This window comes from Grammomys surdaster, unplaced genomic scaffold (assembly GCF_004785775.1).
Source record: "Grammomys surdaster isolate TR1022 unplaced genomic scaffold, NIH_TR_1.0 126219, whole genome shotgun sequence".
Taxonomy (NCBI): domain Eukaryota; kingdom Metazoa; phylum Chordata; class Mammalia; order Rodentia; family Muridae; genus Grammomys; species Grammomys surdaster.
The window spans coordinates 3,163,709-3,182,446 of NW_021621022.1; the positions used below are offsets into that span (position 1 = coordinate 3,163,709).

At 45.4% G+C, this 18,738-nt stretch overlaps 1 protein-coding gene across 1 annotated transcript; it reads right to left on the minus strand.

Moving 5' to 3' along the window:
• Window positions 1-101: 101 nt before the first annotated feature.
• Prss55 (serine protease 55) lies at window positions 102-10,302 on the minus strand. The gene is made up of 5 exons (XM_028758673.1): window positions 10,204-10,302; window positions 6,246-6,438; window positions 3,770-4,017; window positions 1,659-1,801; window positions 102-449 (listed from the first exon to the last, which is right to left on the minus strand). The coding sequence occupies exons 1-5, from the start codon at window positions 10,256-10,258 to the stop codon at window positions 123-125; spliced, it is 966 nt and encodes a 321-aa protein (XP_028614506.1). The 5' UTR covers window positions 10,259-10,302; the 3' UTR covers window positions 102-122.
• Window positions 10,303-18,738: the final 8,436 nt, after the last annotated feature.

Consider the following 18,738-nt stretch of genomic DNA (forward strand, 5'->3'; position numbering starts at 1 on the left):
TTTTTTTCCTCAACCTTTTTATACCTTCTTACATAAAAAAGGTCCTCAGTGTCTGCTCAGATTTGTAACGAGCCCCAAAGCACACTCTAATTCACCTACCATGGATCAGAAACGGCATTGTTTTATTCCCAGTTGGACAAGGCTCTAAGCAGTGCAAAGGACAGAAGGCAGGGCAGGAGCCAGTTTGGGGGGCATTTCAAGGCTGGGGATTTGGAGGAGTGTTTGTTCCTTAAGGTTTTCTTCTTGACAGAGACCCTCTGACTCATAAGATCCAGGGGCTTCCCCTCTATCTGGGTTATTTTCTCAATCCACAGGGTATAGTTTGCCAATACAGTATATATCCCTGGGAAGCCTCTTTTTCCACAGCTCTTGCCCCAGCTGACGATGCCCACCTGGTACCACCTACTGTCAGGCTCTGTGTTGCAGACAAGCGGTCCCCCACTGTCGCCCTGTGAGCAGAGAACACAGCTCAATATTAAGTCCATTTTAAATTGCCCATAGAGGCTGGGCACAGCTCATTCATGGGGAGATATCCACAAGGCCAGCAGTGTGCAGGATTAAAGAGAGAGGCCTTGATAAATCCAAACTCCATAAAAAGACAGAAGGAAAAGTGAGGCAGGGGTTTGGTTTTGGTTTGTTTGTCTTTAAACCAGGCTCTGGAAAAGGCAGAAAAGAAAAGTACAGGAGTGCTGGAGAGAGGGCTCAGTCAGGAACCGACTTCAACTCCCAGAATCTACATTAAAAAGCCTAGGCCTTAGCCGGGTGGTGGTGGCGCACACCTTTAATTCCAGCACTTGGGAGGCAGAGGCAGGTGGATTTCTGAGTTTGAGAGTTCGAGGCTAGCCTGGTCTACAGAGTGAGTTCCAGGACAGCCAGGGCTACACAGAGAAACCCTGTCTCGAAAAACCAACCCTCCCCCCCAAAAAAAGCCTAGGCCTGGTGGCCTGAATTTGTAATCCCAGTGCCAGAGAGGCACAGACAAGTGGAAGAAGTGGTGGAATCCTGATGATTTAGTGTCTCTGAAGACCTGAGATCTTCTGTAGGCATGTTGCAGGGTGACTCAGGTGGGCTGACAGTGCCAGGGCTTCTGTGTGTATGGCCTTTACACAAGACTCAGAATCCCATGGCTCAAGGCTGGCATGTCCTTCAGACTCTCTGTCTCTCTTTCTCGTGGGTGTGTGTGTGTGTGGTGTGTGTGTTTGTGTGTCCATATGAATGCTCCCAAGTGTACACATGGGTGCTAATGCACACAGAGTCCAGGGAACTTCAGTTCTAAATTCTCAGTCATCGTGCCTACTGTCTACTATTGCTCCTTTTGCTTTGGTTTCAGTTTGCTCGCTTGCTTTTGTTTTGTTTGGAGACTGTCACTAGCCTGAACCTGCCCAGTAGGTTGGCTGGTCTGAGAGCCCCAAGGAGTCTCTTCTCTGCCTTCTCTCTCCTGTACAAGTGTACACCACCAAGTCTGGCTTTTTTTTTTAACATGCATTTGGGAGATCAAACCTAGGTCCTCCTGCTTGCATGGCCAAGTGCTTTACTGACCCCTCCCTGGAACCTGCACTTTAGAATCTTAGTCTATTCCCAGGGGGTAGAGGAGATGTTCTTGCAAGGGAAACACACAGGGGCTCCAGGTTGAGGGAGGGCCTGCTGTCTCTCATTACCTGGCAGGCATCGTAGCTCTCATTGTCATATGAGGCACACAGCATGTGTGTGGTGAGGCTTGGAAACATCTGTGAGCATTCCTTCCAATCTATAATACGCATGGGCACCTTCATCAGATCCGTTGAGAAGGCCTCTTTGTTAGCTGACATGGAGAGAAAGCACATTGGACAACATGTGGGCAGTCTCTATGCAGATAATGAAGCATGATGGTGGCCTAGAAACTGCTTCAGACCCTCCTTCAAAGCCCAAAACCGTTCTCCTTTGTATTCCCCACAGACTCAGTTTCCACAGCCTTCAGACAACCTGTACCTGAGCCGTCAATCATCACATAAGCTTGTCTGATTAAGCCCACCTCCCGCAAGTGTTCCTTTTATCCATTCAGAGCCTGTCTTCTTCCAGACTGACTCCACCAAGCTCCAGGATTTGACTTCCCAGGGAAGCGCATGAGTAAGCTTTGCCCAGACCCTCCCATTACTATTGTTTATTATGTGAGCACAGCCCTCCACACCTAGCCCCTATCCCTGCTACAGGGCCACTAAACCCATTTGTAGAATAGTAAAAAAAAAAAAAAAAAATGGTTTTCCAGTATTGATAGATTGACCGTATTGTCTTTTTAAAAGATTTAAACTTTAAAAAAAGGATGTGTGTGTATGTGTGTGTGTGTGTGTGTGTGTCTGTGTGTGTCTGTGTGTGCACAAGCACATGAGAGGCAGTGCCCACAGAGGCCAGAAGAGGGCATCAGATCCCTTGGGGCTGGAGATACAGGCACTTGTGCACCTCTCAACACAGGAGGTGGGAACTGAACTCAGACCCTCTGCAAGAGCGGTTTGCAACTTACCCACTGACCTGTTTCTACAGCTCCTGGCTGGTTCTTTAGAAGGTACCTTGTTTACAACTAACATGTCTCTTACAGCAGATCCATGTTTTGAACACTTCTCAGTGGATGGGGCTAATTTTGGAGGCTGTGGAACTTTTAGGGGGTGGAGCCTAGCTGCCCTAAGTAGGTCTCTAGAAGCAGGCCTTTGAAGGTGATTCTTGGTTCTTGGTTCTGTCCTGTTATTTGCTCCCTGGCTTACCGCAGTGTGAACAGTCTCTGCCCTATGCTGTTACTCCCGGGGTTAGAGCTGCTATGACCTGCTTTCCCCAATACAGTGGACTAAGATCCCTGAAACCAGGAGCCAAAATAAGCCTTTCTTGCCATATGTTTCTGGAAGATATTTTTGTCTTATACAAAAGTAATTAGTATAAAAGAGATGGCAGGAGCCGATGTCCTGGCCTCAACTAGCAGGATTCTCAACTCTGACCCCAGAAATTAGTAATTATTTCCCTTACAGAGTATTTTAACCTTGTAGGTCACCATCTACTTCGTTTGCCATTTTAAGTCCTGTCTGGAGCCAGCAGCTGTCCTCTACCTGTCTCCTTCCTCTAACATGCCGAGAGAAGCTGAATCCAGGCTCAGCTCGTACAGGGTGTCTTCACGGGCCTGAGGCTTGCTCCAGCTTTAGGCTGCAGTCCCTATCTCTCTCCTACCAACTGCTTTGCCTGTGAGGATGTCTTTGGGGATAGAGTGTCTTTGGTGACAGGTGTATCTTTGAGGACAGTGCAGTGGGGATTTATTTCCATATTCTGTTCCACATATGTTTCCTATTTTGACCAACTAACAGTCTAACAGGTAGTAAGTGATAACAGTCATTTCTAAGAGTAGTCGAGCAACACTCCAGTACCTTCAGAAGCACAGCCCAGGAATGAGCATTATGAAAGCCTGTAGGAACCAGGTAGGAGACATTACTAGGTAAGAACAAAGAGTAGAACAGAGGGGACTTTGGACAACTTGGTGGTTGAAATTCCATTAAACACAAAAAAATGCAACCCACTCTGTGCTTGGTTGACCACACCCAGAGACTGGTTCAGAGTTAGCATCTCAGGTACAGCATCTCTCTGGCACCCAGAAGAGGCTGAGCTAAGGCACCCAACAGCCTAGTGTATGAAGATTTCCTCCACTGAAAGCCATTCTACCACTTTCACTCTTGTCTTGCCGTTCCTCAGAACTCTCCCAGCTCCTGTAGCTCTTGCCCCAGCAGTTTCCCTGAGGGCCTGGACAGTAACATACCTGAGTTGGTTGTGCCCCACCCTGCCACCCAGCATTCGTGCCAGCTGGGAGGGGCAGGCTCGGGGGGCATGCAGATGGGCACGGTCAGCTCATTGAACAATAAGGGCTCTGCCAACAGCAACAAGGCGATGTCATTGTCCATGGTGTGTCGTTTAAAGTTTTTGTGCCGGATTATGCTGGTGATCTCCAGTTCCATGTGTGAAGTAGTTAAGTCATTGGTTCCCACTTTGACTTTGAGTTCTGTTGGGCTGGTGGCACAGAACCAGATGGAGAGGAGGAGGAAAGTAAACCCGAGTGAGCAGAAACCAATGGGACTGGAAAAAAGGTCGTTCTAGAAGCCTGTAAGACTAGTCCCACTGGGGCAGTTTCTCAGGTTTAAAGGCTTGAAGAATGCAGAAAGAACCATGCTATCTACTTGTCTTGTTGTGAGCAAATGTTTGGCTAGGAACTATGTGAGGAGAAGCTTATTTGGGCTGAGTTTAAGATGTAGTAGTACCTTATGGCAGAGAAGGCACAGCATGGGAGGACGAGTCTACCTGTCTTTGTATGAAATGTGAGCAGACTGATACTGTGGCCAGAAGTAGACTGATTTTATCAAGGTCCATCACCTACTTCTTCCATTTAGATCCAACCTATGAACCTTCCACAACCTTCCAACACAGCACTACAACCCAGGGGCCAAGAGCTGAAACACACGTACCTGTGGTTACCATGTCACATTCAGACCCTAACTGAGAAGTAAACATGGAGTAGACCCGTGTCCTTAGGCTTTCCAGGACTGAATATGATACTCGTGTTGAACAGACAAGAAGCAGAGTTCCATTTTGGGCTCTCTGAAGAGCATTCCTGTGCTGGCTAGTTTTCTGAAAACTTGACACAAGCTAAAGTCACCTGAGAGGAGGGAACCTCAATTAAGAACATGCCTCCATATGGTGGTAGGCAAGGCTATGGGGCAGTTTCTTTTTATTTGTTTGTTTTTGGTTTTGTTTTTTTTTTTTTGTTTTTTTCAAGAAAGGGATTCTCTGTGTAGCCCTGGCTGTACTGGAACTCACTCTGTAGACTAGGCTGGCCTCGAACTCAGAAATCCATCTGCCTCTGCCTCCCAAGTGCTGGGATTAAAGGCTTGCGCCACCACCGCCTGGCCAATGGGGCAGTTTCTTAATTAGGGATTGATGGGGAAGGGCTGAACCCATTGTGGGTGGTGGTCCTGTGTTATATGAAAAAGCAGGCTGAGCAAGCCATGAGTACCAAGCCCGTAAGCAGCACTTCTCCATGGGGTCTGCATCAGCTCCTGCTGCCAGATTTCCCCCCTGTTTGAGTTCCTGTCCTGGCTTCCTTCAGTGATGGACTGATGTGGAAGCGTAAGCTGAATAAGCCCCCCTCCCCTCACAAGTCGCTTTTGGTTGTGTATTGTGTACACGCCAATAGTAACCTTAACCAAACACTCCCAAAGGACCCCTTGGCAGATCAAACCAGCTGTCATAGAGAGAAGGCGGTGTCACGTACACCAGCAGTCACTGTTGCTGTCCTTAGATCTACCAATCATTTAAAAATGAGGACCAGAGTTTCATCTGGAACTTCCACCAGCCACATAGAACTTCCAGAAAAAAAAGCATCAGTTAGGAAAGATGTCCATGAGTTTCTTAATTATCTTAATCAGGTCCTAAGTCCTGAAAGAGCAGGGGCTACAGTGGTCTTGGTTTTGCCAGGATGAATCCCTCCCCTGATGGTGAGTCTTCAGGCAGAACCCATGACATTAAACATGTTGGGCAAACACTGTACCATTGTGCCACACTACACTGAATTTCATATTTTATTTTATTATTATGAGACAAGGCCTCAGTTACCCAAGCTGGCCTCAAATGTGTATTCCTTTTACTTCAGGTTTTGAGTAGCTGGGATTATAGACTATGCCTCCCTTCCTGCAGTTTTCTGAATGTTCTGAAGGAAGTATAGCTAAAAGTCAGATTTTCTTTCCTGCTTTTGTCTATTGGACATGGACTTGGGCAAACTATATACATTCATCAGACCTCACTTTCCCTATTTACAAAATAATTTCTTTTCCCTCCTTCCAAAGGTCCTTGTAGAAGCAAATGGATTAGTATATAAGAAAAGTCCTAAGAAAGACCTTGGCATATAGATAATTGTCAGCCAATGCTAAGTGCCCACTGATGGCCTAGGACAAAGAAATCTCCACAAGCCACCAAGAAATCCAAGGGTGTCACCAAGGGTGACAGACAGCCAAGGAAGCCAGATGTGAAGAAGTAGACTTTCCTCCTAGGTGCACTTTAATGTCTTAGGAGACACAAGGGGCAAAGCCCCCTGGCTCTATCAGTTGCATCTGAGTCTCCTGACTGGAGAGGAGGAGGAGAGCCATTCCTGTCTATCTAGGGAGCAATTGCACCAGGGTCCCTCTCACAGCCCAGTGTAGGTGAGTACATGCCACCCCTGGAGAACCTGGTCCCTCAATACTTACGAAAACTCCTGAGAATAAAAGCAGTGGGCCACGGTGAGTATCCACCACTCACTGAGAATGGAGCCGCCACAGAAATGATGGTTACTTTCCTGAATGCTCACTTGCCATGGAAACTCACCCACCTCAGCCTCCTGCCCTCCTATGATCCTGGAGTATTTAGTTGTGCTATCATACAGGGGTCTCACACCACAGTCTGCAGAAATGGAAAACCACAGGGAAAAAAACAGACTGTCAGTCAACCTCTGGCAGATGAAGCTAGGTCTAGCTTGGGAGAACACATCCTTGGGGATGTTCTGAGGCCAAGACTTGCTTGTTATGATAAGAAGGAGCTCATGGCTCTGGATGTTAGGTGAAGGTGTTGACTCTGTCTTCATCATGCTCGGGACCATCTGCATGGCTGGGCAGAGCATGACCACCAGGGTACACACCAGGTCTAGTAATTGTGTCATAGGTCTGGAAAATATCTTTCCTTATAAACCAACAGAGATCTGGGGCATGAAATTAATCTTCTGACCACCAAATAGCTGGTGGCTGGCATGGGCTTCTTATCATCATAAAGGCCCTGAAGAAAATTGAGACAGGGCTGGGGAGATGGCTCAGTTGGCAAAGCTCTCATCATGCAAGCACGTAGACCTGAGTTGGAGCTCCCAGAATCCATGTAAACAAAAATCCAGGTGTGGTAGCGTCATTGTGATGTCAATGCTTGGGAAGCAATGATAGGTATAGCCCTGTTGGTTCACTAGCTATTGAGCCTTACTCATTTGGTAAATTACAGCCCAATAATAATACCCTGTCACAGAAGACAAGGTGGACTGTGTCTGAAGAACGCCACCTGGATTTGTCCTTTGACCTTTACACACATGTACATACATATATGCCCCAAACACACACACACACACACACACACACACACACACACACACACGGAGGGAGAGAAATAAAAAACTCAGAGGCAGTGGTGAGTTCATTCAAGGCAGAGAGATGCATCAGTGCTGAATCCAAGGAACGAAGCAAAGACCCAGACAAGCCTCTCAGTGCCAGAGAAGGGACAGTACCAGTTCTCCAGTGTGCACACAGGGCGTGGTTCTTCCTGTCCACCCTTGCCTTCACTCTGGGATCCCCATCCTGCACTTCTACTCTACAGACCAGTGAGAAAAAAATTGTTGTGACTTAAACCACTTCGGGCTGTGCAGATGTCAGAAGCTCTGGGTAACAAGACCCCTGAGGGTCCATGGAAAACGCCAGAACCCACCAGAAGCCTTTATTATTGTTGTCTAGTCCATGTAGAATGATTATGTCACTGGGCATCTGGGGACAAAGACTGCAGCTGCTGCTCTGTGGTAAAAAGTCAAGATTTAGCAATATATGTCACAAACCTTAAATTGTCATAACAAATATTTTCTTTGGGGCCTTTGGCCTTGAAACTTTTTTTTGTTCACTGGACACACTCATGGTGCTCACCTTGTGTCCGGCACTGTTACAGGTACCGTAGAAACATGAACTCACCTTAGTTTCCATGGTCACACTAAAGCAATGCTACCCCAGACACAGGTCATACAGCCTGGTCAGGGACCTGACCAGAACCTAAAGCTCTTTAGTACTCTCTCTGTGCCTGGAATATTTTAGACTACCTGTTCTCTCTCCTCTCTCCTCTCTCTCTGTCTCTCTGTCTCTGTCTCTGTCTCTCTCTCCTCTCTCTCTCTCTCTCTCTCTCTCTCTCTCTCTCTCTCTCCTCTCTCTCTCTCTCTCTCTCTCTCTCTCTCTCTCTCTCTCTCTCCTCTCTCTCTCTCTCAGCTTCCCCCTATGAATCACTTCTTCAAGTAAAGCCTCCTCCTCCAACCTGGTCTCAGCCCTGGCCATTCCTCATTGTCTATGCAGATGTCTCCATTGCGTTAAGGTGGCATCAGCTAGTGTCAGAGTGCTTCTGTCTGATCTGCTGCTGACCTTGGAATGCCAGCTCTGGGAGAAAACATCACGCTTGTCTTGGTGATGCTGTGTCCTAAGGATGGGACTGTGCCTATCCTAGAAAGGAACTCAGCAACCTGGAGACTCAATTGGCTGGCTGGCGGATTCTATACTAGGACCATCTTAAAGGGGAAAGTCTGCATATTGGAAGCAGACAGAAGAAAAGCTGGTGTCATGGCCGCTGTGCTCTGAACTATTTCTCAGCCATGAAAATGAGGCTCGCTGGGAGTTTCCAAGGATGCGGGTGAGGTCCTGGCGATATGAGCTTGAATGGAAAGATCAGGATAAAAATCAGATTTGAACTTGGGAGGCGGTGGCAGGCAAATCTCTGAGTTTGAGGTCAGCCTGGTCTGCAGAGTGAGTTCCAGGACAGACAAGTGTACACAGAGAAACCCTGTCTCACAAAACAAAACAAAACAAAACAAAGCACTAGATTTGAGGGGCTGGTGAGATGGCTCATTGAGTAAAGCCGTGGCTGCCAATCCTAACTGAGTCACATTCCAAGGGAACTAAATGGTACGAGGGGTCCACCGACTCCCACAAGCTGCTCTCTGACCTCCACATGTGTGCTGTGAAGCACACACACACAGACACACACACACTTAACACACACTCAATACATATACTAAATTAAAATATACTAACTAAAATATCATATTTGAGACTTATATGATTTATCTTGTTAAAAATATATATGTACAAGTGTGGGAGCAAATATATTAAGATAATCACAGAGATAGGCTTGACTGGCTGGGCCCCACTCTCTGATGCAGCTGCAGAACATGCTGGGGCATAGGTCCTGGGCAGACAGCAGAGGCTGAATCCTGAATTGAGATGGCATTAGCCAATGACTGGAGGAAACACTATTTTCCTTGCGTATCTCCTGTCATTTCATCCCTCAGATGGGCACAAAGCACTCTGCCCCCCCCCCCTTTAGGCTAGCATGTGGATCAAATGTGATGAGACTTGAACTGCCCCTCAAAGTATTTGGTACGGAGCAAACTCAAGCCCCAGTTGCTCCAGGATTTCTCAGATCCATTTTGTACCAAAGTCCCCGTAGGACTGGCAGGCAAATTCCACTGTCCATATCCTTAATCCTGAGGACATCCCACAATGGCTGTGTGGCAGCAGCTAGAGAACAAAGCCTGGAGGCAAGGCTCCACGGTGAGGAGTCATTTGAGCAGCTTGGCGCCTCTTCCCATTGGACTCCAGAGGAACCAGTTCTGCCAATGGTGTCACAGTACCCTATTCTATGGAGTGGCCTCAGGTCACACTGAAGGCTGGACTCACACTGAAGGCTGGGGAGACAGGCTGGCCCTGCTTAGAGGCAGCATGAAGAACACAGGAAGGAAACCTATGTTTCTCAGACTGGTACAAGTCTGGACATGCTGTGTTCCTGGGGATGGGCTTTGGGCTAATTTTCCTTGAAGCTGTAAACTAAAGCTAGATTGTAAAAGAGGAAGATGGGGGCCAGGCAGCAGCCTGGGCTCACCAGTCTGTGATTTCTGACTGTGGATGTGATATGACCAACAACTCCAAGCTCCTAGCCCTTGGACTTCCACCCATGATGGGCTGGCTGTAAGCTTGAACTGTGAACCATAATAAATCTTTTCTCCCTTAAGTTACTTTTGTCAGAGTACTTTATCAAGGAAACAGGAAAAAAAATATTGATTCACTTGGCTAGTTCCTGGCCCATACTCTGGGCATGTCTCTTTTCATTGCTATTGATAAGGTAGAAGTTTAGTTTTTCCAAGTCAGAACACCAAGATTAGACAGGTCGCTCCTAAGAACGATGGGTAAGTGATCTGTGCTCTTGGAAGTGATCTTCTCCTGGTGGCTGTTAGCTAACTCACGGGTCAGTCATAGCTACGGTCTCCTTTGTCCTTAATGCTCACCACATATCGATAGGATGAAGGGAGGCGAGGAGAGCGGGTATCCTGGCTGGCCCTGCTTGGGTCAGCAGCTCTGGCCAGAGGGAGAGGAGTCCACGTACCAACATTTGCTTCCAGGGTGTGGACAACAAGCAGCAGAATGGAGGGCAGGATCATGGCCCTGGCTGTGCTGTGTGTTGGAGGGTAGGAGGCCAGGCTGAGAAAATGGCACCAGCTGGAGGCTCAGGCTCCCTAAGCTAGCCAGGCAACTGATGTCATAATGGCTGTGTTGAGAAATCACATGAAGTCATGAAGGCTCATCTTGAGTTACTTTCTCTCTGTGGTGGCTCACTCAGGACTTCATCCATGAATACTTTCTCCTTGGAATTTCTGGTACAGCTGGTCTAACCTTTATCCCGATCACCCAGACCTCTGTGGACACTTGGGTTTTGGTCACTTTATAACTAATCCTTAAGTTTCATCAGCTTCCCTTTGGGGGGAGCCTACCACATTGGGGGCATACTCGTGAAAGTCAGGTGAGGCTTCCAAATTGGCTGCCTGACTGAGCACTAGATGAGCATTACTGAGACAGCCATTCTTGTAGAATAAATAGCTACCAGATTTTCAGCCCCTCTTGCATGCAGACAGCCACTGTTGAAATATCCAGCCCACAATATGTAAGTCAATCCAATATATATGTAGATATTCTATCAGTTATGTTCCTTGGGAGAACCCTGATATACATATCACCTATGACCACAACATAGGAAATCTCTATCAGCTCTTCATGTACCAGTGGGTGGAAAAGCAGAGGCTAGGAGCAGAGCCATGGGAGCCAGCCATGCAGGCTGAGCTTACACAGTTCCATACAGTATGCTCTCGATAGAGCACAGCTTCTTGTCATGACCCCGTATGGGGGTCACATAGCTGAATGTGGGGGTTATAGAAACTTGAGCAACAGTGAATGGAGGTAAGAGTAGTGATCAGAGGTGTTTCTGGCAGAACTCACCGTGTGCTCTGGTGACTTGATCACGTCTGTGGTTTTGAACATACCACATGTATGCTCTGCGTTGTGTGTGCCATGTTCCACGTTGTCAATAAACATTGTCTCAAACTCAGATTCAAGACTACTACATATGTGTTCACCATGGTGTGTTTACTGCATGTATGCTCACTGTGCTGTGTTTACTACACATAGAGGTTTTTTTCTCTTACAGAAAGTTTCATGGTGGGAAATGGAGACCTTTAGTATTTCCCTCCCATTGTTCCTCTGATTGTAAGTACCAAAGTTAGATATCAAATTTGGATTTTATGGGGCTAAAGCATTTGATTTTTGAAAATCACTGGTCAAGATATTGGGTTTCACAAATTGTTCAGTGAATTTTGGCTTGGGATTAGAACAATCTCTGAAAAGACCTATCCATCTTCCATTTTGGACTATGTTTATGTGAAATTGCATTCTCAGCAATGAGTGTTATAAAATCAAAATATTGATCAACTTTGAAAACTGTCAAATGGTCAGCCAAGATTTTTTTTTTTTGAGACAGAGTCTTGCTCCGTATCCTGGCTGTCCCAAAACTCATTGTGTAGACCAGACTAGACTCAAAATCACAGATATTCATCTGCCTCTGCCCCCTCCTAAAGCACAGGTACCACCACATCTGATAAGACTTCATTCTTTATATGAAACTAGGTAAGCTTATCCACCTCTCTAGTATACAATTTTGCTTCCACCTTTAGTAAATGATAAAATCATGTGTATCCCAAAGAACTGTTATAAACAAATTATTTGTATTTATAAAGGTTTGATTTATATATGTTTTATATACTTAGATGAAAAGGTATCACAGAAAAAGTTTTAAAATGTGGTGGTTTGATGAGCATGGCCATCATGGGCTCATATATTTAAGAGTTTAGTTCCCAGGTGGTGGAACTGATTGAGAAGGATTAAAAAGGATGGCCTTGTTAGAGTAGGTGTGGCCTTACTGGAAGAAGTGTGTTACTTAGAGTGGGCTTTGAGATTTTAAAAGAAGTCCAGTCTTTCTCTCTCTGCCTGCTACTGTAGAATCAGGATGTAAGTTCTGAGCCTTTGCTCTAGCACTATCCCTGCCTGCCTGCCCCCACAATCCTGCCATAAGGGTCATGGATTAACCCTCTGAAACTGTTAGCAAGTCCCCAATTATATGCTTTCTTTTGTAAGTTGCCTTGGTCATGGTGTCTCTTCATATATAAGGCAAGAAGCCTGCCAGAGACAATAGTGAGCTGCTACCCTCTCCTCCCTAGAATTGGGTGAGCATTAGGAACAAAGTAGAGAGAGCAATTTTAGGGCCTGAAAGAACTTGCAGAAACACAAAAGAAGTTACAGAATAAGACCTGTGTCTTAGTTAGGCTTTCCATTGCTGTGAAGAGACCTAAGAAACTCTTATAAAGGACAACATTTAATTGGGGCTGGCTTATGGGTTGAGAGATTCAGTCCGTTATTATCATGACGAGAAGCATGGCAGCATCCAGACAGGCATGGCACTGGGGAAGCTGAGAGTTCTACATCTTGTTCCAAAGCCTGACATCCAAGCAGCTAGAAGGGTCTCAAGGCCACCCACACAGTGACATACTTCCTCCCACAAGGCCATGCCTACTCCAACAAGGCCATACTTCTTAATAGTACACTCCCTGGGCCAAGTATATTCAAACCATCACATGTCACTTGAGGATGGCTGTCTGGCTGATGCTCCACAGGCATCCTCTAAGAGATGTCACCAAAGTCCTAGCCAGTGATCGTCTGACTTCCAAAGTGCAGCCTGGGCATTGTTGTGAAAGGCATAGAGAAGGGCAAAAATTAGTGAAGCGTTGTTGTTTCGGTTTTTTTTTTGATACAACATTTTCCTCTCTGACCTAGACTTGCTTGAACTCATCAAATAGCCCAGCTTCACCTTGAATTCCCAGCAATCCTGTCTTATCCTTCTGAGTGCTGGAATTACAGGTGTGAGATACCCTTTAAAATGACTTTTAAAATTTATGTATATCCCATACAATGGCTGGGGCATTCGAATATTAAAAATGTATTATCTGACATTCACATTTGGCTGTTGCTCCTTGTTTTATTTGGGAATCCTGTGTGGAGAAATTACAGGCTTAGTCTGCAGATTTTGATCCAGTGAGTTCAAAGGAGTGGAGTGGGACAAGGAGTCTCTTGCCCCAAACACTTCCTGAATCTGTTTCTGTACGCCTCCAGTACCATTTCAAGGTCTAATGCTGGCTTATACCTGGGAATTCCAGAGTGTGGTTGGCTGGCCACCTTGAGGGATGCAACTGGGTAGAGTCTTTCCTTAACTCCTAGTTTGTTTGGGGACCCAATGGGTGCTGGCAAGGAAGAGACACTTGGGATAGTCCTAGGATACATCCACACAGCTTCCAGGAAGATACAGGGAGTCTTTCGAATGAGCACCCACGAGATACACCAATAGATGCTTAGAGTCTAAGAGGAGAAAGGGACCCTGGCAACATGATAACTTCTCCTCATCCTGCATGGAACAGTGAGGAGCTTGTGCATACCCACAAGAATTAGATATAAATGATCTCCAGACTCTGAGAATGTGGATCCTCTGTGTGTGTTAGCCTCACCTGACCTGCATCCCCTCATCTTTGACTCTTGGAGAAGAGGGAATAGAGCCAGTGCTAAAAAGGTCATGGGCCTTCAAACCTTGCTTGAGGAGGGAGCTGAACACTCACCAATTCAAGTTGTATCTGGGTTTGGGCACAGTGACTGTAGAACTATTGCACAAGGCTGGTGAAGAAGCCATGAGGCACCTCCAGCATTCCCATCAGAGCACAGCAACTCATTCAACTGTATGGCGCATAAACAGATCAGAGACTGGTAGCTGCAGTTGATCATAGACCCTATGCTGTTCTGTGTAAACAGTGGAACCTTATCACACCCCCCTTTCCTAACACCTCTGGTGCAAGGTTATCCTCATGGCTAGTGGAAAAATCTTGCCAGAGCCTTGTGATTTCTTCCATAGCACTGTGGGAAATCTAAGTCAAACAAGTCACCTGATGTCAGAGGTCTTTGTCAAATAAGAATGACATCTTCCATTCATGCTCAATCTTTCATGACATTTGTGGCCAATTGGTCATAACTGCTTTCTATAGAGCTAGGAATTGGCCCCATTCGTCCAATGGTACAGTGTGTGCAGCCATTACTGTGAACACATAAAATCCACCATGACAATTAGAGTATTGTGTCACAGCCACAGGGCCTCACCAGCATTCAGCAAAGACCATGCACCTCACCTGTTGACACTTTGTTTCTGGAGGTGTCCCTCTGTTCATAGTGCCCATGACTAATGGACAGTTACCAAACTGTTAGGATGTAGTTTTTATGCTACAAGATAGTGCAGATTCTGCAGTCAGATGTGCAAGCCACCTGTCTTAGTTAGGGTTATATTGCTGTGAAGAGACACCATGACCACAGGACCTCTTATGAAAGAAAACATTTAATTGGATCTGGTTTCAGAGGTTTAGTCCATTATCATCATGGTGAGAAGGATGGTAGTATGCAGGTAGACATGGTGCTGGTGAAGAAGCTAAGAGTTCTATATCTTTATCTGCAGGCAGCAAAAGGGGACCATGTGTCTCATTGAGTCTAGCCTGAGCATATATAACCCCAAAGTCCACATCTACAGTGATACACTTCCTCTAACAAAGCCATGCCTACTTCAACAAAGCTATACCTCCTAATGGCACCTGCCACTCCCTATGGCCAAGCATTCAAAGACATGAGTCTATGGAGGCCATATCTATTCAAACTACCACATTCTACCCCCTGGCCCCAATAGGCCTATAGCCATAACATAATGCAGAAGTGCATTCAGTCTAACTTCAGAAGTCCCAGTAGTCTATAAAAGTTCTAAACTTGTTTAAAATTTCAAAGTTCAAAGTCTCTTCTGAGACTCATGCAATCTCTTAATTGTAATTCCCTGTAAAATCAAAGTAAAAAAGCAAATCACATACTTCAAACATATAGTGGCACAGGATATACATGACTGTTTCAAAATGGAGGAGAGGGAGCATAGTGAGGAAATACTGGACCAAAGAAAGATAGAAAACCAACTAGACAAACTCCAAACTCTAGAACTTCATGTCTGATATCAAAATGCTTTTCAAATCTCCAACTCCTTTTATCTTTATTGGCAGCAGCACACTTCTTTTTGGCTGGTTCCATTCTCTGTTAACAGTTTTCCTCAGCAGGTATCCCATGGCTCTGGCATCTCTAACCTCTTGGGGTCTCCAAGCCAATCCAGGCTTTACCTTCACAGCCTCATACAAACGGTCTCTCTGGACCTCCATTTAGGGATACCCCTGCCACACACCTAACTTCAGTGGTGTTCCTTAGTCTGGAGAGATTCCACAATCCCTGTCTTCTGTCCTTGATTCTAAAGTCAGAGACATGTGGCCAAAGCTATCAGATTTTGCCATGTGCTGAGGCTGGAACATGGCCTTCTTGTTCAACCACATCTTCACACAAGCTTTCTATTGTCGATGGTTTCCTTCACTGCCCAAGCTGGCTGTAGACTGATCCAGAATTCAAGAGATCTGCATACCTCTGTCTCCTAAGTGCTTAGATTAAAGGCATGTTCCACCATGCCTGGACCAAATCTGTTCTTTAATTCCATTTCACAGGATGGAAGCTTAGCTGTGCAGGACCTTGCCCTGAGAGCACTTCTCTCTTAATTCCATTTAATATCTTTAATCTGTTTACCTTCTTGGACAAAGGATTTAGCCCCATATCACTTCCTGGTGCCCCTTTAGTCCTTTAACCATACACTGTCCCCCCATGGCTTGCTCTGCTTCATCAAAAACACTCTTTATATAAGAGTAGACCACTGGACAGAGTCTATACTAGGCTGTTTTGAGATTTCCTTTGCCAATGTAATTCATCTAAATCTCTTCACTTTAGCCTCAGGCAGACTCTTCAGACAAGGGCAAAAAGCAGCCACATTCTTCACCAAAATATCACAAGAATGATCGCTAGCCAACATTCTAAAATCCTTCCCCTCTGAAACTTCTTGAGCCAGGCCCCCATAGTTAAAATCACCCTCAGTACCATTGTCTTCCATGTTCCTACTAGTATGGACCATAAAGCAGCACTTACAGCATTCTACTGCTTGCCTAACCCAAAATTCCAAAATCCACATTCCTCTAAACTAAAACATTGTCATACCTATCACAGCAATAGCCCGCTCTTAGTATCAGCTTCTTTTTTAAGGTTTTATTGTTTCGAAGAAACACCATGACCACAGCATCTCTTATAAAAGAAAACATTGGCTTACAGTTTTAAAGGTTTAGTCCATTATCATGATGGTGAGAAGCATGATGATCTGCAGGTAGACATGGTACTGGAGAAGGAGTTGAGTGTTCTATATCTTGATCTGCAGGCAACAGAAGAGGACTGTGTGTCTCATTGAGTGTAGCTTGGGTATATATAATCCCAAAGCCCACCTCCACAGTGATACACTTATTCGAGCAAGGCCACATCTACTCCAACAAGGCCACACCTCCTAATAGTGCCACTCCCTATGGTCAAGCATTCAAGCACATGAGTCTGTGAGGGCCATTCCTATTCAAACCACCACATTACACATTATCCACTTTCAAATATAGTTTCCATCATGTTCACAAGGGACTTGGGAGCATTTCATCTCTCACACAGAAGATGACAGCAAATGACTTCATTGTGCAGAAAAATTCCACAAACTATATTGGTTTAATTTTTTCCCTTGTTTTGTGTGAAGAAGAGACTCAGACACATTTTGAGGGCCCTGCTGCTTTTATGGATGCTTTTAGACAAAAACAAAATGAAACAAAGAAAGCTCTGACTCTTCCATAGTTTTAATTAATGTTCTCAGACACTCATGGACTTTAAATGACTTGCTCAAAATAATATATTCCCTGGAAGATGGGGCCAGGATGGAACAACTCACAGCCATTCACAGATCAACTTCCACCTTGAGTAGGAGGTGAGAATTCACAAGTACTCATTTATTTATTTACTATTTATTTGTTTGTTTGTTTGTTCTGCTGTGGGAATGAGGGGTCTCTTGGTATGGAAGCAATAGGAAAGAGACCAAAACACATATTTTGAATAAGACATTCAAAACTTTCATTTGGGGCAGAGATGGGAGAAGGGCAGCTTGAGAAGTTCTGGTCTGGCCCTGATAGTGCATCAGATTGCTCCACGTAACAGAGAGTACAGCAGGCTTTTGTTTGACTTTATGAGGGTGAGCTAGCTTGGTAAAAAGACACCCTAACATTCTGCAAAGGAAGCTAAGTAATTCTTGTCCTAACCCACAGGTCAGGGATGCTACCTGCAAGCAAAGCCAGTGGGAAGTTAATGTATTGCTCAACTGTGAGGTAAATAAAGGGATGCTAGCTGTATGGAATGGATCCTAGAGCCATCTCAAGAGTCTCTCAAAAAATATAAATAAATAAATAAATAAATAAATAAATCTCTCACTTGGCAGCACTCACTGGCGTTGAGCAGTCTGAGGGTTTAGGGAAGACCATAACTAGTCAATAAACATTCTCGTTGTGTGGTCTCATCAGGTATTTTACAACAAAGCCAAGAGAGGTCAGCATTGACAGTGAAGGAAACACCCTCTGATGCAAGAGAGGTCAGCACTGAGGGTGAAGGAGACACCCTCTGATGTTAAGGGTAAACAGTTAAAGGCTGAGAGTTTTTCCTTGTGGTAGGCCCCACCCACTTCAATTCCAACTACTTACTAAGCACTTAATAAGTACCAGGCAACAGAGGACGTAAGAGCAAAGGGTTGTAATCTAATGGGGTGGGGGTGGGGAGATACAGTGATAATACTGAGGATGTGGACAGTTAGATATCCATTGGAGATAAGGGAAAACAGAGCAGACAAAGAATGGAGAGAGAGAGAGAAAAGAGAGAGGGGGGCAGGCTTGGGCAAAGGACAGTGTAATGGCTAATATTGTCAAAATCATAGGACCTGAAATCCCCAATTATCTAGTTCAAGTTAGTTGAGGTATGAAAAGCTATGTCAACTATGGGCAGTACCATCCTATAGGCTTGGCTCCTAGAGTGAATAAAAAGGAAAAAGCAAGCTGAATACCAGCATTCGTTGCTCTCTGCTTCCTGACTGTAGAGACATTGTGGTCAGCTGCCCCAAGTTCCTACTACCATGATGTCCTCACCGCGATGGACTCTATCTTCAAACTGTGAGCCAAAAGAAAGGCTTTCTCTTTACAATGCGTTTGTAAGAGCATCTTTCACAGCAAGAGAGCAAGTAATAATCAAGCAGGTCTCTTTGATCAGGTACCTGGAACCTTCATGAAGGAGAGAGGCTTCTAGATGGCTTAAGAACCTTGCGTATACCACCATTTCTGAAGCAGATACTTCTTCCTTTCACCACTGTGCACTCCTTCACTGAATGACAGGACTGTTGATGAATGAGAACAGATAGAGTGGCTTCCCAGTAAGACAGGGGGTGCAGTCTTAAGCTGCTTATTTTGTCAGTGTGAAGTCATAGATAATTAAGATCTTGAAATGCTGATGAGAAGAATGATGGTGCGGAGAGAGGAATGACAGATGATGGGCAGGGGAGACATGAACTGAGGTGGTGGGAGGAGGGAAA